The sequence below is a fragment of the Lepisosteus oculatus genome, chromosome 7 (genome assembly GCF_040954835.1).
Source record: "Lepisosteus oculatus isolate fLepOcu1 chromosome 7, fLepOcu1.hap2, whole genome shotgun sequence".
NCBI lineage: Eukaryota > Metazoa > Chordata > Actinopteri > Semionotiformes > Lepisosteidae > Lepisosteus > Lepisosteus oculatus.
The window spans coordinates 2,073,295-2,094,161 of record NC_090702.1 but is presented as its reverse complement, the minus strand read 5'-3'; the positions used below and the strand labels follow the sequence as shown (position 1 = coordinate 2,094,161).

Genomic DNA, 20,867 nt, shown 5'->3' with positions numbered 1-20,867 from the left:
GGAGGACAGCTGGTCCGGTGGTTCTGGTCCGGTCTCTTTACACCAGGAGGACAGCTGGTCCAGCTGGTTCAGGTCCGGTCTCATTACACCAGGAGGACAGCTGGTCCTGTAGTTCTGGTCCGGTCTCGTTACACCAGGAGGACAGCTGGTCCTGTAGTTCTGGTCCAGTCTCGTTACACCAGGAGACAGCTGGTCTGGTGGATCAGGTCCAGTCTCGTTACACCAGGAGGACAGCTGGTCCGGTGGTTCTGGTCCGGTCTCTTTACACCAGGAGGACAGCTGGTCCAGTGGTTCAGGTCCGGTCTCGTTACCACAGTAAGACAGCTGGTCCAGTGGTTCTGGTCCAGTCTCGTTACACCAGGAGGACAGCTGGTCTGGTGGATCAGGTCCAGTCTCGTTAGACCAGGAGCACAGCTGGTCCAGTTTTTATTAGAATTGGGGCTAATTACACAAGTGATACATATAATTTGAAAAACAAATCTTAAAAATGACTAAGCAGTATGATTTAATAAGCACTGGGAGGCCACTTTGTACAAACAAGTGCTTTCGGTCTTTCTTTCTTCGGATCTTTACCAAACATTTCGCTGAGAAACGCCAGGGTATGGTCTTCCACAATACGACTGCTTGTTCCCCACTCCCACCCCCCTTTGTGTACAGAGGCGTCTCATTTCCATCAGTTTTTTTTTTTGGGAGAATGTCTCTGTAGAAGTGTCCCCTGTGCTTTGCAGATGTGCCCTCCACTCCAGTTTACCACCCACCCTGACTGCAAATACATCCACTGAGCCGACTGGAACATTAAACAGCTTGTTCTTCCACTGGGACAAGACTTCCCCAGCAGCTGTTCCACCCCTATCGGGCAGAGAGCTGAGTCCCTGAGCCCTTGCCAGAATATATATATATAAAAAACAAAACACCTTCTCTTTAATGAAAAGCCACACAATTGTTTTATTGAAACTGTCTGGGGAAAAAAAAACAAACAACTAAAAATCTCATCGAAATAAATCAAAGCCACGAACAGAAGACCAACCAAGAAACGCGTCCCGAGAGCGACGTTTTGAAATCTCACCCCGGAAAAAAAACGGAGAGAGACATCTCTTCCTCTCTCTACCCTCCAGCTATCTTACACAGTATAATTACACCCCGCCACTGGTATCGTTACGAAGACCAGGCGGCTGACTGCGTCGGTGTCCGTCCCGATTCCTACAGCCACACTGCCAGTCCGTCTAAAAGCTCGCCTCGTCTAGCTGTAACTGTATAATAGAGCACTAATCATCATCGTCATAGCCATAGATCAACACCCCACCCCGCTGAATACAGAAAGCCTATAGGACAGTCGCCACCGCCCTCCCAGAACTGCACCGAGCTCTCGCCCTGTAGACCAGGGAGAAAACCCGCACCGGAGCCCACCCGATCAGTTCCACGCTGCCCCCTAAAGACACAGTCCGCAGGATTCTTCCTCTACACTCGAATAGGGTCGGACACCGGGAGAAATGGGCCCCTCGGTCACAGTGGTGGACGGACCCCTCAGAGACGGGAGAGAAACTGGCCGCTGGACCTGCTGAGGTCAGGGCAGGGAGTTGGTGGGGGGAGAGACACAGAGAGAGACACAGAGAGAGACACAGAGAGAGACACAGAGAGAGCAGTGTAGTGTACAGGGGGGAGGGCACAAGGAGATGTCCTACAGGGGGTCGACAGAGGTCCCCGTCTGCAGGAGACGCGAGACGGAGAGAGAGAGAAAGAGAGAGAGAGAGTCCTTCTCTCCCGTCTCACTCCTCCCCGGTCGGTCCCCGTCTCCCTCAGACTGAATCCCTCCCCTCGATCCCTCTCGCTGCCTCCCTCAGCTCAGTCCCTCCTCAGGTTGTTCAGCCGCTCCTCCAGGTCGGCGTCGGCGTCGGCCAGGGTGGGCGTGGGCTCGGCCTTCTTCCCCCCGGCGACCGAGAGGCTGCCCCCGGTGGTGGGGAGGTCTGATAAACACGACAGGTCAGCTTCAGGGGGGTTACGGCACAGACGCGCAAAGCACAGCGTGGCACAGGGCAAGAAGGGGGGTGTGGTGGCTCTGTGGCTGGGAGGTTGCTGGTTCGAATCCCGCGGCCCAGCAGAGGAATCCTACTCCCTTGGGGCCCCCTGAGCGAGGCCCTTCACCCCAGCTGCTCCAGGGGTGCTGTATAAATGGCTGACCCTGCGCTCTGACCCCCAGCTTCTCTCTCCCTGTCTGTGTGTCTCCTGGAGAGCAGGCTGGGGTCTGAGAAAAGACACATTCCTCATGCAAGACACTGTAAAGGGTTAATAAAGTGATATTATTATTATTATTATTATTATTATTAATAATTCCCTCTGCTGACAAGGCCCTTGTCAGGACACTCCACTCTTAACAGGTAAGAGAGAACCCCACTCTCCCCACACACCAGCCAGCGGGCGGAGGAGGAGGAAGAGGAGGAAGAGGAGGAGGCTGTGCGCCGCAGCCCGAGACCGCGTTCGGCTCTGGCGCGGGACGGCCTCGCTGCTCTGCGGCTCAGGACCCGCGCCTGTGGCTGGGAGGTTGCCGGTTCAAATCCCGCGGCCCAGCCCTACTCCGTGGGGCCCCTGAGCGAGGCCCTTCACCCCAGCTGCTCCAGGGGTGCCGTATAAATGGCCGACCCTGCGCTCTGACCCCCAGCTTCTCTCTCCCTGTCTGTGTGTCTCATGGAGAGCAGGCTGGGGTCTGAGAAAAGACACATTCCTCATGCAAGACACTGTAAAGGGTTAATAAAGTGATATTATTATTATTATTATTATTATTAATAATTCCCTCTGCTGACAAGGCCCTTGTCAGGACACTCCACTCTTAACAGGTAAGAGAGAACCCCACTCTCCCCACACACCAGCCAGCGGGCGGAGGAGGAGGAGGAGGAGGAGGAGGAAGAGGAGGAGGCTGTGCGCCGCAGCCCGAGACCGCGTTCGGCTCTGGCGCGGGACGGCCTCGCTGCTCTGCGGCTCAGGACCCGCGCCTGTGGCTGGGAGGTTGCCGGTTCAAATCCCGCGGCCCAGCCCTACTCCGTGGGGCCCCTGAGCGAGGCCCTTCACCCCAGCTGACATGGCTGACAAAAAAAAGTGATAGATACGCAACTTACTCGAGAGCTCATCCGAGAGAGTGAGGCCGAGCTCGTCCAGGACTTGAGAGACGACGGCGTCACTGTGGAGGAAGACAATTCGGGGGCGTTAATGAAGACGCCGACTGAGCACGCGGCACATGACGGCGTGGACGTTGAGTAACATCACCCCCCCGGGAGGGTGGAAGGGAGTAAGGAACTGGACGGAACAAGTGATTCGGAGGGGCGAGATTCGGACCCCTGACCTCTCCTCCTCGTCGTCCTCGTCGCCCATGGCGTCGTCGATGGCGTCGTTCATCATCTCCTCCTTCATGTCCATCAGCTCGCTCTGGCGCTCGAACTCCATCATGATCTTCTGGATCTGGGGCAGCTTCAGCTGCAGGAGGGGGGGAGGAGGGTCAGAGCAGGGCGGGAGCCACAGTGTGGTCCAGACACAGGACAGTCTCACAGTACAGAGCCGTACGGGGACAGTGTGATCCAGACACAAGACAGTCTCACAGTACAGAGCCGTACGGGGACAGTGTGGTCCAGACACAGGACAGTCTCACAGTACAGAGCCCTACGGGGACAGTGTGGTCCAAACACAGGACAGTCTCACAGTACAGAGCCCTACGGGGACAGTGTGGTCCAGACACAGGACACTGTCTCGCAGTACAGAGCCGTACGGGGACAGTGTGATCCAGACACAGGACACTGTCTCGCAGTACAGAGCCCTACGGGGACAGTGTGATCCAGACACAGGACACTGTCTCGCAGTACAGAGCCCTACGGGGACAGTGTGATCCAGACACAGGACACTGTCTCGCAGTACAGAGCCGTACGGGGACAGTGTGGTCCAGACACAGGACAGTCTCACAGTACAGAGCCGTACGGGGACAGTGTGATCCAGACACAGGACACTGTCTCACAGTACAGAGCCCTACGGGGACAGTGTGATCCAGACACAGGACAGTCTCACAGTATAGAGCCGTACGGGGACAGTGTGATCCAGACACAGGACACTGTCTCGCAGTACAGAGCCGTACGGGGACAGTGTGGTCCAGACACAGGACACTGTCTCGCAGTACAGAGCCGTACGGGGACAGTGTGGTCCAGACACAGGACACTGTCTCGCAGTACAGAGCCGTACGGGGACAGTGTGATCCAGACACAGGACACTGTCTCACAGTACAGAGCCGTACGGGGACAGTGTGATCCAGACACAGGACACTGTCTCACAGTACAGAGCCCTACGGGGACAGTGTGGTCCAGACACAGGACACTGTCTCACAGTACAGAGCCCTACGGGGACAGTGTGGTCCAGACACAGGACACTGTCTCACAGTACAGAGCCCTACGGGGACAGTGTGGTCCAGACACAGGACACTGTCTCACAGTACAGAGCCGTACGGGGACAGTGTGGTCCAGACACAGGACACTGTCTCACAGTACAGAGCCGTACGGGGACAGTGTGGTCCAGACACAGGACACTGTCTCGCAGTACAGAGCCCTACGGGGACAGTGTGGTCCAGACACAGGACACTGTCTCGCAGTACAGAGCCCTACGGGGACAGTGTGATCCAGACACAGGACACTGTCTCGCAGTACAGAGCCGTACGGGGACAGTGTGATCCAGACACAGGACACTGTCTCACAGTACAGAGCCGTACGGGGACAGTGTGATCCAGACACAGGACACTGTCTCACAGTACAGAGCCGTACGGGGACAGTGTGATCCAGACACAGGACAGTCTCACAGTACAGAGCCGTACGGGGACAGTGTGATCCAGACACAGGACAGTCTCACAGTACAGAGCCGTACGGGGACAGTGTGATCCAGACACAGGACAGCCTCACAGTACAGAGCCGTACGGGGACAGTGTGATCCAGACACAGGACACTGTGTCACAGTACAGAGCCGTACGGGGACAGTGTGGTCCAGACACAGGACAGTCTCACAGTACAGAGCCGTACGGGGACAGTGTGATCCAGACACAGGACACCGTCTCACAGTACAGAGCCCTACGGGGACAGTGTGGTCCAGACACAGGACACCGTCTCGCAGTACAGAGCCGTACGGGGACAGTGTGATCCAGACACAGGACAGTCTCACAGTACAGAGCCGTACGGGGACAGTGTGATCCAGACACAGGACAGTCTCACAGTACAGAGCCGTACGGGGACAGTGTGATCCAGACACAGGACACTGTCTCACAGTACAGAGCCGTACGGGGACAGTGTGATCGAGACACAGGACACTGTCTCACAGTACAGAGCCGTACGGGGACAGTGTGATCGAGACACAGGACAGTCTCACAGTACAGAGCCGTACGGGGACAGTGTGGTCCAGACACAGGACAGTCTCACAGTACAGAGCCGTACGGGGACAGTGTGATCCAGACACAGGACACTGTCTCGCAGTACAGAGGCGTACGGGGACAGTGTGATCCAGACACAGGACACTGTCTCACAGTACAGAGCCGTACGGGGACAGTGTGATCCAGACACAGGACAGTCTCACAGTACAGAGCCGTACGGGGACAGTGTGATCCAGACACAGGACAGTCTCACAGTACAGAGCCGTACGGGGACAGTGTGATCCAGACACAGGACAGCCTCACCTGTCTGTTCATGGTGGCCATGGCCTTCGTCACCCCCTTCATAGCCTGGGCCATGGTGTTGTTGGACTTCAGCGTCTGGATCTTCAGGCTGACGGCCTGGATATTCGCCCTCATCATGATGAATTTCTTCACGTAGCGCCGCGTCCGGACCAGGTCCTTCGCCATGATCTTCACCGCGTCCTGGAAAACCAGCGCAGCGCCCGCCATCACGGGGAGCAGGCTCATCGGGAGACCCCCCCTTCCCGGCTACCATCCACCCCCCAGTCCATCCCAACACCTAACACCGAAAGGCCGATAACTCCCCGAGAAAAATCACCAGTCTGTCGTCGGTAGACAGCGTGGACTGAAATGAAGCTCTATAGAGCAGAATGAGACAGAGTGTCCCCCACCGACAGGCTGGAGGAACTGAGTCTCTTCAGTCTGAAGGGAGTGTCCCCCCACCGACAGGCTGGAGGAACTGAGTCTCTTCAGTCTGAAGGGAGTGTCTCCCCACCGACAGGCTGGAGGAACTGAGTCTCTTCAGTCTGAAGGGAGTGTCCCACACCGACAGGCTGGAGGAACTGAGTCTCTTCAGTCTGAAGGGAGTGTCCCCCCACCGACAGGCTGGAGGAACTGAGTCTCTTCAGTCTGAAGGGAGTGTCCCCCACCGACAGGCTGGAGGAACTGAGTCTCTTCAGTCTAAAGGGAGTGTCCCCCACCGACAGGCTATAGGAACTGAGTCTCTTCAGCCTGAAGGGAGTGTCCCCCCACCGACAGGCTGGAGGAACTGAGTCTCTTCAGTCCGAAGGGAGTGTCCCCCCACCGACAGGCTGGAGGAACTGAGTCTCTTCAGTCTAAAGGGAGTGTCCCCCACCCACAGGCTGGAGGAACTGAGTCTCTTCAGTCTGAAGGGAGTGTCCCCCCACCGACAGGGTGGAGGAACTGAGTCTCTTCAGTCTGAAGGGAGTGTCCCCCCACCGACAGGGTGGAGGAACTGAGTCTCTTCAGTCTGAAGGGAGTGTCCCCCCACCGACAGGGTGGAGAAACTGAGTCTCTTCAGTCTAAAGGGAGTGTCCCACACCGACAGGCTGGAGGAACTGAGTCTCTTCAGCCTGAAGGGAGTGTCCCACACTGTGTCTTGACATGACCCGCCACCAACCCCTCAATCAACGTCCTCTCTACCATCTGGCCCTGCTTGGCCATCTTCTTGATGTCCGCGATGATCTTCTTCTCCTGCTGCTCCAGCCTCTGCCGCTCGCGGTCCAGATCCCTCATGGCCCGGTTCAGAGCCCGCTGGTTCTGCCGGAGCATCTCCTCCGGAGTCTTCCTCTTCCCAAACAGGAAATCCATCTGAGAAAGAGAGAGAGGGGGGTTCATACAGACACACTGACTGGACACTCCAGTACATTAACACTGCACTGAGAGAGAGAGGGGTTCATACACACACACTGACTGGACACTCCAGTACATTAACATTGCACTGAGAGAGAGAGGGGTTCATACAGACACACTGACTGGACACTCCAGTACATTAACACTGCACTGAGAGAGAGAGGGGTTCATACAGACACACTGACTGGACACTCCAGTACATGAACACTGCACTGAGAGAGAGAGGGGTTAATACAGACACACTGACTGGACACTCCAGTACATTAACACTGCACTGAGAGAGAGAGAGAGGGGTTAATACAGACACACTGACTGGACACTCCAGTACATTAACACTGCACTGAGAGAGAGAGGGGTTCATACAGACACACTGACTGGACACTCCAGTACATTAACACTGCACTGAGAGAGAGAGGGGGGTTAATACAGACACACTGACTGACTGGACACTCCAGTACATTAACACTGCACTGAGAGAGAGAGGGGGGTTAATACAGACACACTGACTGACTGGACACTCCAGTACATTAACACTGCACTGAGAGAGAGAGGGGTTAATACAGACACACTGACTGGACACTCCAGTACATTAACACTGCACTGAGAGAGAGAGGGGTTAATACACACACTGACTGGACACTCCAGTACATTAACACTGCACTGAGAGAGAGAGGGGTTAATACAGACACACTGACTGGACACTCCAGTACATTAACACTGCACTGAGAGAGAGAGGGGTTCATACAGACACACTGACTGGACACTCCAGTACATTAACACTGCACTGAGAGAGAGGGGTTAATACAGACACACTGACTGGACACTCCAGTACATTAACACTGCACTGAGAGAGAGAGGGGTTAATACAGACACTGACTGGACACTCCAGTACATTAACACTGCACTGAGAGAGAGAGGGGTTCATACAGACACACTGACTGGACACTCCAGTACATGAACACTGCACTGAGAGAGAGAGGGGTTCATACAGACACACTGACTGGACACTCCAGTACATTATTTCAATGTAAGAAATATTGAAAACGTACCGAACTATATACATGTCATATATTGGGAAAAGCCGTGAATACTCCATCAACAACCACTACCTGGCTCGACAAGAACAGAAGCTCTTCCGCCCGCATCTTAACACCCTAGATAACTCATTTCTCTGCACTACCTGGAATTACAGTACATTTTTTTGTTTGTTTGTTACATATTATCGTGCTGTGTTAAAACCTTGGGAGTGGTTTAAACTGTTCCGATCGCACGCTGCCTCCTTTAAAGCAGTCGATCAGATAAACTCCCAAGATGAGTTCAAGTACCACGAGAGGGGGGAGGGCGATTAGGGATGGGCGATTACGTCACGTTCGTCGTCTGACGTCACAGGGGAAACCTCGATCAAGAGGATATCGGGTGTCCGTGACAACCGTCTTTCGTTCAAAAATGACCTTCCATAGCGATCGACAGCAGTGTGTTGTAATGGTGGCTTTCAGTAAAAACGCCAGCTCGATGAGAAATCGTCACGTCGGCCACATTTAACACTGACCGCATCGGCTGAGTATTTTCGCCTTAGAACCACTCGTTTCAAACGGCGGCAGAGACAGTCATCGCGTCCGGGTTGACAAACACTGCTAAGCCTGCCGCTCAGATCGTAACTCTGCTCTCTGTAGAGCCAGCAGGCTCGGCGCGGCGGAAAAATAATGTCGTTATTGTGGCCTCGAACCCGGGCCTACCGGACCGGACCCTCGCCTGCCCCTCTCACCGTCTCTCTCTCTCCTCGGTCCGGCTGTCTCTCGGCGATCGGGGTCGGTTTCTACCCCGGGGTTACCTGTCCCCACCCTGAAGCTCCTGGTTATTTATCCGCTTTCTCTAACCCCGCCGTCTCGTCCTCAGCTCTTGCGACTCCCGTCTTGTTTATTATTGTCGCTTCCTGGTCGCCGCGCTTCCTGTTTCCGCCCTCACTGCGCCTGCGCGGCGCCGACGTCACTGCCGCCTGACCACGCCCCCCCCCCTGCCTGCCGACGTCCGTGTATTTAAAGGCGGCGTGTTAGCGCGCAGCTTGCACTAGGGGAAAAATCACGTTTATTTACGATGGATCTGTCAGTAAGTCTGGGTTGAGACCGGGTGGTTGAGAGCGCAGCTTGACGTTCCGTTATTTTGGGCCTTGCGAGATGCAAGACGGCAAAACAACGTTTATTTACCAATCCCTCTGTTAGTAATCCTGGGTGGAGATCGCCTCACCGCACGAGGAGGTCTGACGCTACCCCTCTCAGAAGGTGCAAACGCGGTCTTCAACACCCTTAAAAACTCGAAGACAAAAAAAACACAACCGATGCATGCAAAAATGTGAGCTGCTTGGGTCGTGATGTAGAATGACCTCTGGCACTGACCCGCTTGGTGTTTTCTTCACTCGTCTGAGTCTGTTCTATACCCTTTTCTCGTTTTGTATTATGTGACGTGAAATAAAAGTTGTTTGTTTTTTTTTTAAAGAAAGAGAGAAGGCAGAGCGGTTGGTTTCCATTGACAGGCTGTCGCTCTTTCGTCTCTGAACTGGCTCCATCCCTCTGCTCTCCTCCCCACTGAGAGCTGGTGTGTGGGAGAGGACTGGAGCATCATCCAGGTGGGGCTGCATACTGGTGGGGGTAGTGGGATTCCCCCTGACCTGGGAAGAGCTCTGGGTGGAGGGTCCAGACAGGGGCTGTACAAGTGTGAGGGATAATTATTATACAGTAATAGACTCTCTTACTGTGGTATAATAAAGTACAGTGTTGTACTGGAGTACCAGTCCTGGCCTCCTAATAATCCCCATCTATTAACTGGCTTCATCACTCTGCACACTGGTGGGGGGTAGTGGGATTCCCCATGACCTGGAAAGAGCTCTGAGTGGAGTGTCCAGAAAAGTGCTATATAAGGAATTACAAATTCCTCTCCGCTAAGAAATGCACAGAACTCCTACTGGTTCCTGGGCTCTTTCAACGGGAGCCGGAGAGATGCTCACACGCACAGGGGGTGGTTTCCAATAAATGCCTGCAGCACTGCATATACTGGAACCTGTGTAACAGTCAGCCAAGAGCATTTAAAACTGAGAACAGGGGGGCTCTACTGTACACAGAGGGTGGTGGGGGAGTGGAACAAGCTGCTCAGCTCTGTTGTTGGAACCGACACCCTGGCTTCTCTCCAGACACAGCTGGGTGAGCTCCTCCAGTCAGGACAGGAGGCTCTTCTGTACACAGAGGGTGGTGGGGGTGGGGAACAAGCTGCCCAGCCCTGTGGTCGAAGCCGATACCCCGGCTTCTCTCCAGACACAGCTGGGTGAGCTCCTGAGATTAACTACCGACCACCAAACCAGCTGATCTCTCGTTTATAACTTACAGTGATTGTTAGAACGTAAGTAGACACAGACAGGTCAAAGACATACCTAGACACCAATACACCAGGTATAAAGACTGCATACATACAAGTTGCATAATCTTTAAACACAACTACTTAAAAAAACACTTTATTTTTTTATTTATCCAGCTTTTCAGTACAGAGTTGACTGTTTAATTAATTTCACTATTATTTATATTTTCATTAATATCATAATCAGTGTTTGTTGCCCATGAACAGCTGGGATTTAATATACAGGATATAACTGTAACTTTGTGCCCCTTCTTCACAATCAGCCCCACCCCCCAACGGTACACTACTACTACCCAGGATGCCCTAATTCAGCCCTGCGTCCGTTTCCGTCTTCAAATAGTGTACTGGTGTGTGTTAGCAATCTGCATCACCACGTTTACTGTCCTGTCCAGTGTGTATCCACGACAGTCCAGTCAGGGTGTAAGTCAGGGTGCATCCACAACCCTTCGGTCAAGGTGCAAGTCAGGGTCTACCCCCGACTGTGCAGTCGGGGTATAAATGAGGGTGCATCCACAACCCTCCAGTCAAGGTGCAAGTCAGGGTGTAATTCGGGGTGTACCCACGACAGTGAAGTCGGGGTGTAAATGAGGGTGTACCCACGACAGTGCAGTCGGGGTGTAATTGAAGGTGTACCCACGACAGTGCAGTCGGGGTGTAAATCAGGGTGTACCCACGACAGTGCAGTCGGGGTGTAATTCGGGGTGGACCCACGACAGTGCAGTCGGGGTGTAAATCAGGGTGTACCCACGACAGTGCAGTCGGGGTGTAAATCAGGGTGTACCCACGACAGTGCAGTCGGGGTGTAAATGAGGGTGTACCCACGACAGTGCAGTCGGGGTGTAATTGAAGGTGTACTCACGACAGTGCAGTCGGGGTGTAAATGAAGGTGTACCCACGACAGTGCAGTCGGGGTGTAATTCGGGGTGGACTCACGACAGTGCAGTCGGGGTGTAATTGAAGGTGTACCCACGACAGTGCAGTCGGGGTGTAATTCGGGGTGTACCCACGACAGTGCAGTCGGGGTGTAATTCGGGGTGTATCCACGACCCTCCAGTCAGGGTGTAAATGAAGGTGTACCCACGACCCTCCAGTCAGGGTGTAAATGAAGGTGTACCCACGCCTCTCCAGTCAGGGTGTAAATGAAGGTGTACCCACGACAGTGCAGTCGGGGTGTAATTCGGGGTGGACCCACGACAGTGCAGTCGGGGTGTAAATGAAGGTGTACCCACGACAGTGCAGTCGGGGTGTAAATGAAGGTGTACCCACGACAGTGCAGTCGGGGTGTAATTCAGGGTGTACCCACGACAGTGCAGTCAGGGTGTAAATGAAGGTGTACCCACGACAGTGCAGTCAGGGTGTAAATCGGGGTGTATCCACGACCCTCCAGTCGGGGTGTAAATGAAGGTGTACCCACGCCTCTCCAGTCGGGGTGTAAATGAAGGTGTACCCACGACAGTGCAGTCGGGGTGTAATTCGGGGTGTACCCACGACAGTGCAGTCGGGGTGTAATTCGGGGTGGACTCACGACAGTGCAGTCGGGGTGTAATTCGGGGTGGACTCACGACAGTGCAGTCGGGGTGTAATTCGGGGTGGACTCACGACAGTGCAGTCGGGGTGTAATTCGGGGTGGACCCACGACAGTGCAGTCGGGGTGTAATTCGGGGTGTACCCACGCCTCTCCAGTCAGGGTGTAAATGAAGGTGTACCCACGACAGTGCAGTCAGGGTGTAAATGAAGGTGTACCCACGACAGTGCAGTCAGGGTGTAATTCGGGGTGTATCCACATCAGTGCAGTCGGGGTGTAATTCGGGGTGTATCCACGACAGTGCAGTCGGGGTGTAATTCGGGGTGTATCCACGACAGTGCAGCCGGGGTGTAATTCGGGGTGTATCCACGACAGTGCAGCCGGGGTGTATCCACAACAGTGCAGTGGGGTGTAATTGAAGGTGTATCCACAACAGTGCAGTGGGGTGTAAGTCAGGGTGTATCCACAACAGTGCAGTGGGGTGTAATTGAAGGTGTACCCACGACAGTGCAGTCGGGGTGTAAATGAGGGTGTATCCACGAACTACTAAGTGCAGTCGGGGTGTAAGTCAGGGTGTATCCACGACAGTACAGTCGGGGTGTAAGTCAGGGTGTATCCACGACAGTACAGTCGGGGTATAAGTCAGGGTGTACCCACGACAGTGCAGCCGGGGTGTAAGTCAGGGTGTACCCACGACAGTGCAGCCGGGGTGTAAGTCAGGGTGTACCCACGACCCTCCAGTCGGGGTGTAAGTCAGGGTGTATCCACGACCCTCCAGTCGGGGTGTAAGTCAGGGTGTACCCACGACCCTCCAGTCGGGGTGTAAGTCAGGGTGTATCCTTGACCGTCCAGTCAGCGTACGCCAGTGTATCCACGACAGTCCAGTCAGCGTGTACATCAGGGTGTATCCACGACAGTCCAGTCAGGGTCCGTCAGTGTCTCCATGACAGTCCAGTCAGCCTGTACGAACAGCGGTCCGGTCGGGAGTCTTGGCGTTACTTGAGGCAGCGCTCAAAGTAAGTGGCCCCCACGTAGCCCCCCCGCAGGGACCTCTGGACGTTCTGCTCGAACAGCCGGCGATTCGTCTGCAGGACCTCCGCTGCCTCCTTGTTGAGGGGGTCCTCTGGATTGGGCTCCTACACAATCGAAACGGAGTCCGTTTAAACACACGCAAACCCCCCACGGGGGCAGGCTGCTGCAGGGACGGCCTCCACACCGACTATACTACTGTCAACACAGTGTACTGAACACTATTCAGTGAAGAGAGTACTACCTCTCTCTACTGAGGGGGCCCTATAGAGACACTATTCACCACCTCTCTCTACTGAGGGGGCCCTATAGAGACACTATTCACCACCTCTCTCTACTGAGGGGGCCCTATAGAGACACTATTCACCACCTCTCTTTACTGAGGGGGCCCTATAGAGACACTATTCACCACCCCTCTCTACTGAGGGGGCCCTATAGAGACACTATTCACCACCCCTCTCTACTGAGGGGGCCCTATAGAGACACTATTCACCACCTCTCTCTACTGAGGGGGCCCTATAGAGACACTATTCACCACCTCTCTTTACTGAGGGGGCCCTACAGACACTATTCACCACCTCTCTTTACTGAGGGGGCCCTATAGAGACACTATTCACCACCTCTCTCTACTGAGGGGGCCCTATAGAGACACTATTCACCACCTCTCTTTACTGAGGGGGCCCTACAGACACTATTCACCACCTCTCTTTACTGAGGGGGCCCTAAAGAGACACTATTCACCACCTCTCTTTACTGAGGGGGCCCTATAGAGACACTATTCACCACCTCTCTTTACTGAGGGGGCCCTATAGAGACACTATTCACCACCTCTCTTTACTGAGGGGGCCCTATAGAGACACTATTCACGACCCCTCTTTACTGAGGGGGCCCTATAGAGACACTATTCACGACCCCTCTTTACTGAGGGGGCCCTATAGAGACACTATTCACCACCTCTCTTTACTGAGGGGGCCCTATAGAGACACTATTCACCACCTCTCTTTACTGAGGGGGCCCTATAGAGACGGTTTCAGCTGGGATCCATGAGGCACTGAGGGGCTCAGGTGAAAGCAAGCACCCCCAGGCCTGGAGCGGCGAAGAGCAGGAGCACCTCTCTACTCACCAGAAACAGATACTGTAATCCGTAGATAATGGAGTTTATTGTCAACACTGGCTTCCAGTCCTCCCTGAGAAAGAGAGAGAGAGAGATGAGTGTCAACGTGGGGGAGGGGGACCCCAAATGGAGCGCGACCGCACCCCGCCCTGAGTGTTCGCCGGCCCCCCTACCTCAGGATGTTCAGACAGACGTTGCCCTCCAGGTCGATGTTGGGGTGGTACACCATCGTTTCACACTTCACTTTCGGGGGGTCGTGGGGGTATCCCTGTCCCACCTGCCCGGGTCAGAGGTTAAATTGGAGAGTGACTCTCAAATTCTCAGCCAGACCGGGACAAACCCCCCCCCCCACCAAAGATAGAGAGAACCGCACACAGATGGGACGATTGCAGAAGAGCAGAAACGCCACAGAGGAAGGGGACAGAGTGGGACGAGCAGGCAGACCCAAACACATTAAAACCAGCTGAGAGTCTCACCTTGAAGCTGAAGACAAACCTGCCGCCTTTGTAGAAACCCTGAAAGGAGAAGGACAGGTCAGAGGTCAGAGGTCAGAGGTCAGATCCAGAGAGCGGGCGCGTCTGCGGGATTCAGGCACGGGCCGAGCCGGAACCGGCATCGCCCGGCTCTGCACCGCAGCCACGCCGGCCCCTCTCCACACACACACGCGCACACACACACACACTCTCTCGCTTAAAAACAAACGCTCCATGCCCGCGAGGAGAGAAAGAGACGGTGCTTTCCCCTCAACCCCCCCCCAAAAAAAGATGCAGTTAAATGTGATCACCGCCCGGCGACAATGTTGGTCGCGTCTTGGGCCGATCTTACCCCCTTTCCCTTCTGTGCAACTCTGCCTCACAGGGATGTGACAGGATAACGACGGTTTACTGCACAGTCAGGGCGAAACCGACCGCCAATTAGGTCTACTTCCAAATAATACATACAAGCACTCCGAAGGATTTGGTGAGCAATATTGTACACCGTTTGTTTGCAGAACAGGCCACACGGAGGCACCAGTGTATATCTGTTTTGTAAAAGTCCCCAGTAATTGATCGAGGCTACTGTGACTCAGATTTGAAGGCAAGAAAGGGGGGCAAACGCGAGGCATCCTGCCCCGTCGGGTAGTTCATGGCATTTCGACCGGAGGATCTCGGCCAGCTGTTTCTTTACACAGAGGGCGGTGGGAGGGTGGCGGAACAAGCTGGTTGAAACCGATGTCCTGCTTTCTTTCAAGACACAGCTGGAGGAGATCCTCCAGTCAGGACAGTAGCCAGTTCTTTACAAAAGAAGCGGGAGGGCGGGTGGAACAAGCCGAACAAACCGCCCGATAAGACCCTTGAATTGATTGGCTATTAACTACCAGCGAAACCAGATGGGCTGAACAGTCCCTCTAATTTACTTTACACATAGGGTGGTGGGGGTGGGGAACAAGCTGCCCAGCCCTGTGGTTGAAGCCGATACCCTGGCTTCTCTCCAGACACAGCTGGGTGAGCTCCTCCAGTCGGGACAGGAGGCTCTTCTGTACACAGAGGGGGGTGGGGGTGGGGAACAAGCTGCCCAGCCCTGTGGTTGAAGCCGATACCCTGGCTCCTCTCCAGACACAGCTGGGTGAGCTCCTCCAGTCGGGACAGGAGGCTCTTCTGTACACAGAGGGGGGTGGGGGTGGGGAACAAGCTGCCCAGCCCTGTGGTTGAGGTCGATACCCTGGCTTCTCTCCAGACACAGCTGGGCGAGCTCCTCCAGTCAGGACGGGGGGGACTTCTTTACATTAAGGGTGGTGGGAGTGGGGAACAAGCTGCCCAGCCCTGTTGCTGACGCCTGGCTTCACTCTCAACACAGCTGGGCGAGACCCTCCAGTCTTTACAGGAGGCAGCCGCTTACACAGAGGGTGGTGGGGGTGGGGAACAAGCTGCCCAGCCACGTGGCTGAAGCCGATACCCTGGCTCCTCTCGTTCGCAGCCGGATGAGATCCGGGGACCGATTAACTACCGGCGACCCGGACGGGACTATCAGGCCGGAGCGCCGCCTCGCGCCCGCGACCCGTCTTTACCGCCACGGCGTCGAAGGGGATGACGCAGCGAGGCAGACGGGGCGCCGTTCAAAACAAACAAAAAAAAAATCACGGGGCGGAGGAGGGGCAGCGGCGGAGCACGACAAACCCAAACCCCCCCACCCAGCGGACAGGCCCGGGACAGGCCGGCTCCCTCACCTCGTCGGGCGAGATGACGAGCTTGAAGTTCAGCAGGTCGTCCTGGTCCGGGAAGACGATCTCGCACGTCTTCGGGAGGTTGAGCTCATTGATATCTGTGGGAAGACAGTGGGGGGGGTTATCCTGCGGACGTGCCGGTGAGCGGGGTGGAACGCGTCGGAATAAGAAGGCCGCCGAAACCGCGTCGATGAGGGCAGGGGGACCCCCACCGCCCCCCACACCCCACACCCCTGCCACCAGGCTGGTCACTTCAACGAATCCTTAATTGAACCAATTAACGGGGCAGTTCGATCAGAACCTCTGGTGGGCTTTTCTTCTCCTTCGAGAAGCCACCTTTAAGAGGCGCTATATGTATATAGATAAAATGAAGTTTTGCTACCACTGCTACGACTTAAAGGCTTCAAGGCTGGAGATGAAGTGACTATGGCCCACGATGAAGTTAGCTGGTGTGTGGGGGGCGTTCTGGCGCACTATGGCTGCCGTTGCATCATCCAGGTGGGGCTGCACACTGGTGGGGGTGGAGGGGATCCCCATTACCTGTAAAGCGCTTTGAGTGGAGGGTCCAGAAAAGCGCTATATAAGTGTAAGCAATTATTATTACTAATGAAGCACGACAGCCGAAAGGCCACCCTAACACCTCCAGGACCTGAAGGTAACAGAAGAGTTCGCTTTACACCCATCAAGAGCTCAGGTGGAGGGGGAGCCAGCGGGTACTGGGGTCCCCCAAGACTGGGACTGGGAACCCCTGGGCTACAAGAGCCCCATCTTCGGGGTTCTGAGCAAAGGAGACCCGCGAGGTCAGGATGGGATTCGAAAACCTTCCCAAAGCCCAAGGGTCACTCCCGAACCGGAACCCTGGGGACGAGACCCCGAGATCGACTAAGGGGACCCCCCCCCCGCCCCGGCCGCCCCAATATCCAACCCGAGGAGGCTCCAGTGGGAACGTTGGGGTCCTCAATCCGAAATGAACCCTCATCCCCCTGCTATCGCTCCACAGCGCCCCAATGCGAAACACTTTACAGTTCATCAGCGAGAACAGACCGTCCCTGGAGCCCGGCCTGCTCTCTCTGCGTGTACCCCCCAGGCACTGGAGGGACTGTAACCCTAACCCCCCCAAAACTGAGCTCCTACGGGCCCACGCAGACACCGGCCGGGTTGCCACCAGCGGAGGGCACCCCTGCGGGACAAGGGACAAAGTCAATCAGAATCAAGTCCTGACACTCATACAGCCCCTGTCTGGACCCTCCACTCAAAGCGCTTTACAGGTACTGGGGATCCCCTCCACCCCCACCAGTGTGCAGCCCCACCTGGATGATGCTCCAGTCCTCTCCCACACACCAGCTCTCAGTGGGGAGGAGAGCAGAGGGATGGAGCCAGTTCAGAGAGGGGGGTTATTAGGAGGCCATGATGGGGTAAAGGCCAGGGGGGGAATTTGGCCAGGACACTGGGGTAACACCCCTACTCTTGTCGAGAGACACCCCGGGATTGTTAATGACCCCAGAGAGTCAGGACCTCGGTTTGACATCTCATCTGAAGGACGGCGCCTGTTTACAGTCTAGTGTCCCCGTCACTATACTGGGGCATGAGGACCCACACAGACCGCAGGGTGAGCGCCAGTACTCTCACCACACCACCGACCAGCAGGGACAGGGAGAACAGAGTGACGAAGCCAGTTCACACCGACCCCCCTATTTTGGGGTCAGTTATTCTGTAACCCACCCCCATCCCGTGTGGCAGATGACCCTTTCTCTCTCTCCAGCGTATACAAACCTCAGCAGCACCTGTTCCCACACAGCTACACAGTCCCCACGCAAAACAACAAAACCAGGAGAAGCCAACCTCATCCCGCACAACACAAGAAGCAAGGACGCTAAAAAAAGACACGCGGGGTGAGGGTCAGGGCTGCTTGGCTTTTAAAAAAGTTTTTTTTGTGTGTGTGTGTGCAGACTAGTCGGTCTAAACGCATGAAACCCCCCGGCTGGGTGACGCAGCGAGAGAGAGAGAGAGAGAAAGCCGGCGGGACTCCGCGCCTGTGCGCGGCCGCCACTGGAGGACCCCGGACCCGGCCTGGCTCCCCTACTCGAGACCGGGGCTTCGCGCTCTCGGGGAACGGAGTCGCCCCAGCAAGGCCGCGGGGAGCAGGGGGGCCTCGCCTCGCCTCCCCTCAAAACAAGCGGAGTTTCCCCCAGTTCCCCCCCACCACCACCACCACCACCCGAGCCCACCCGTCTCTCCCCCCACGGTGGGTGCGCACCTTTCTGGATGCGCAGCTGGGCCGCGCTGGCCTTCTTGCCCCCGGCCCCGGCCCGGTTGCCCCCGGCCGACTCCTCGTCCTTCTTCTGCTGCTTCAGCGAGAACAACTTGATCATCTTGCCCGCGGAGGAGGAGGAGGAGCCCCGTGTCGCTCCTGCTCTTGCGGCTGCCGGCGGTTCTGGTTCCGGGGGTGGGGGAGAGGAAGAGGAGGAGGAGGAGGAGGAAGGGAAGGCGGTGGTAGTCTTGGGTCGCCTGCGAGCAAATTCTTTCACTTAGCTTCGTCTCGGGTTATGGGGGCGGAGGGGGGTCAGGAGGGGCTTAGCAGAAAGCAGGACCCTTCTCTCCCTCCTCGTCTCTCCTTCCGTGAGCCGCCTGGAAAATTGCGGGGTGCCGGGGACACAGCGCACCCCCAGAAGGAAACCCCCCCCAACAGAGGCAGGAGGGATCTCAGGCGGCGGGCACTGAACTGCACGCTCGCCCTCTCCTCGCTGGTTTATTATTTTTTTTTTTAATTTCGTTGGCGGGTGTCGGGCTGTCCCTCTCGGGGGGCAGGGCTCGGATCCGAGGCCTGGCCGGGCCTGTGTGCGCTGGGCTGGGCTGGGCCGGGCTCCGGCAGCCGGTGTTCGGCGAAGGCCGTCAGGAAGAAGACGCCGTACTTGATGGGCGAGGGGGAGAGAAACGGGGAGAGAGAGAGAGAGAGAGGTTGCTGTGGGGTGCCACGCAAAAACAGCAGATAGAGGGTTATAAAAACGAATGAATTGGCTTTTATTTACCCCCACCCACCCTCTCCCTGCGCCAACAAACCTCTTTATCTCCCTTCTGCGGCTCCGCTGCGCCGTCTTGAGTCTCCGGGCTCGGATCTGCCCCCCAACGTCTTCTTAGCTTTTTTTTTTAAAAAAAAAAATTTGTTTGCAATCGAAACCCCCCGAAACTGGGCGGTTTTAAATCATTTATCTCTATCTATCTATCCGCCGGGGGGTGGGGAGGGCAGTCCTTCCTCAATCGCCGGCTCGTTATCCAGACTCCACGGGTGAGGGTTGAGGGGGAGACACACAGTCGGGCGTGCTGTCGCGTCTTCTCTCCTCCGCGCTGGTAGTAATTATTATGATGTTGATGATGATGATGATGATGATTATTATTATTGTGTTGCTGGCGCCCCAAGAGCAGAGATCAGGGTAGGAGGGGAGAGGGGAGGAGAGGGAAACCGCATCCCCGCTAGCTCTCCCTCCGTCCCATCTTCGTCCCGCAAAGCCAGGGGCGACGGCAGCAGGACACCCGCGGCTGTGAAATCTGCAGGTTATTTGTATTTAAACTTGCTGGTGGTGGTGGTGGAGGAAAAAAAAACCGTTTTGTTTTTTTCTGGTCGACCCGGGCGGGCGGACGCGAGTGAAGTCTCCCCCCTTCCTATCCGCTGCCCCAAAAAAAAAAACCCCGCGGTTTTAACGGCAAGAAAGGCGATTTTTGTTCAACTATATTTAATTAAAACATTTTTTTTTTTTACAAAACTACAGGCTGACGGTTTGGTAGCAGCAGCGGTTACGCAGACCCGAGCAAGCCGGCTGTAGGTTCAAGACCCCCGCCGTGTTCGCCTCCGAGACGGACACGGATATCGTCTTCTCCTCCTTCTGCTAGCCTGACGAAGAATAATACTCAAACGTCCGTATTCTTCCCCCTTCCCTTCCCCTGTTTTTTTTTCCACCGCAAGACACGATCGGCCGGATTCAAAACAGAGCGAACTAGGCCCCCTTTTCCGCGCAGTGCAGCCTGGGACACGGCGCGCGCCGCCTCGGCGTCTGACGTCACGGGGCGGCCTGCGTCACCCGCCGTCCGGCGCCGCACTGCGCAGGTCCCGACTGAAAAAACTCTTCCGAGGGCTCTCTCCTCTATTTCCTCCCGATCAACGCGGTGATATACATCATTCGGCAGGGCGCCGCGGCTAGAAAGGAAATAATTGAAATATGCACACAAGTAAATTAACAATAATAATAATTGCTTCCACGTATACAGTTTACACTCCACTCAAAGCGCTTTACAGGTAATAGGGAATCCCACTACCGCCACCAGTGTGAAGTATCCACCTATGTAGTTCATATTTTCCTGTAGCCAGTCGCTGGTACCAACATATTTCTGTAGTTATGGGTGTTGGTACTAAGTTTTGTGTTTTCCCATAGGAGACAGAAATAAAACTAAGGTTGCTGCTGGAAGAGGTGTTAGTGGGGCCAGCAGGGGGCGCTCACCCTGTGGTCCACGTGGGTCCTAATGCCCCAGTATAGTG

The 20,867-nt window shown here is 55.5% G+C and overlaps 2 protein-coding genes across 2 annotated transcripts; both read right to left on the bottom strand.

The window, feature by feature from the left end:
• Positions 1-915: 915 nt before the first annotated feature.
• Positions 916-9,021, bottom strand: chmp2a (charged multivesicular body protein 2A). The gene is made up of 6 exons (XM_069191940.1): positions 8,826-9,021; positions 6,851-7,018; positions 5,690-5,869; positions 3,335-3,465; positions 3,111-3,172; positions 916-1,964 (listed from the first exon to the last, which is right to left on the bottom strand). Exons 2-6 carry the CDS (start codon positions 7,016-7,018, stop codon positions 1,843-1,845), a joined length of 663 nt encoding a protein of 220 aa, XP_069048041.1. The 5' UTR covers positions 8,826-9,021; the 3' UTR covers positions 916-1,842.
• A 1,525-nt stretch (positions 9,022-10,546) lies between these two features.
• On the bottom strand, positions 10,547-20,193 carry ube2m (ubiquitin conjugating enzyme E2 M). The gene is made up of 7 exons (XM_069191950.1): positions 19,397-20,193; positions 18,594-19,247; positions 16,340-16,434; positions 14,610-14,648; positions 14,307-14,410; positions 14,143-14,206; positions 10,547-13,126 (listed from the first exon to the last, which is right to left on the bottom strand). Exons 2-7 carry the CDS (start codon positions 18,706-18,708, stop codon positions 12,986-12,988), a joined length of 558 nt encoding a protein of 185 aa, XP_069048051.1. The 5' UTR covers positions 18,709-19,247; positions 19,397-20,193; the 3' UTR covers positions 10,547-12,985.
• Between the last annotated feature and the right edge of the window lie 674 nt (positions 20,194-20,867).

Excerpts from the sequence above, each read along its gene's own strand:
- ube2m (XM_069191950.1), bottom strand. The coding sequence starts at position 18,708 with ATGATCAAGTTGTTCTCGCTGAAGCAGCAGAAGAAGGACGAGGAGTCG. Across the intron at positions 16,435-18,593 it reads CCAGCTGCGCATCCAGAAAG|ATATCAATGAGCTCAACCTC; the intron begins GTGCGCACCCAC and ends GTCTTCCCACAG. Across the intron at positions 14,207-14,306 it reads GTCTGTCTGAACATCCTGAG|GGAGGACTGGAAGCCAGTGT; the intron begins GTAGGGGGGCCG and ends TCTCTTTCTCAG.
- chmp2a (XM_069191940.1), bottom strand. The coding sequence starts at position 7,018 with ATGGATTTCCTGTTTGGGAAGAGGAAGACTCCGGAGGAGATGCTCCGG. Across the intron at positions 5,870-6,850 it reads TGGCCAAGCAGGGCCAGATG|GACGCGGTGAAGATCATGGC; the intron begins GTAGAGAGGACG and ends CTGGTTTTCCAG. Across the intron at positions 3,466-5,689 it reads TGGCCACCATGAACAGACAG|CTGAAGCTGCCCCAGATCCA; the intron begins GTGAGGCTGTCC and ends CCCCTCCTGCAG.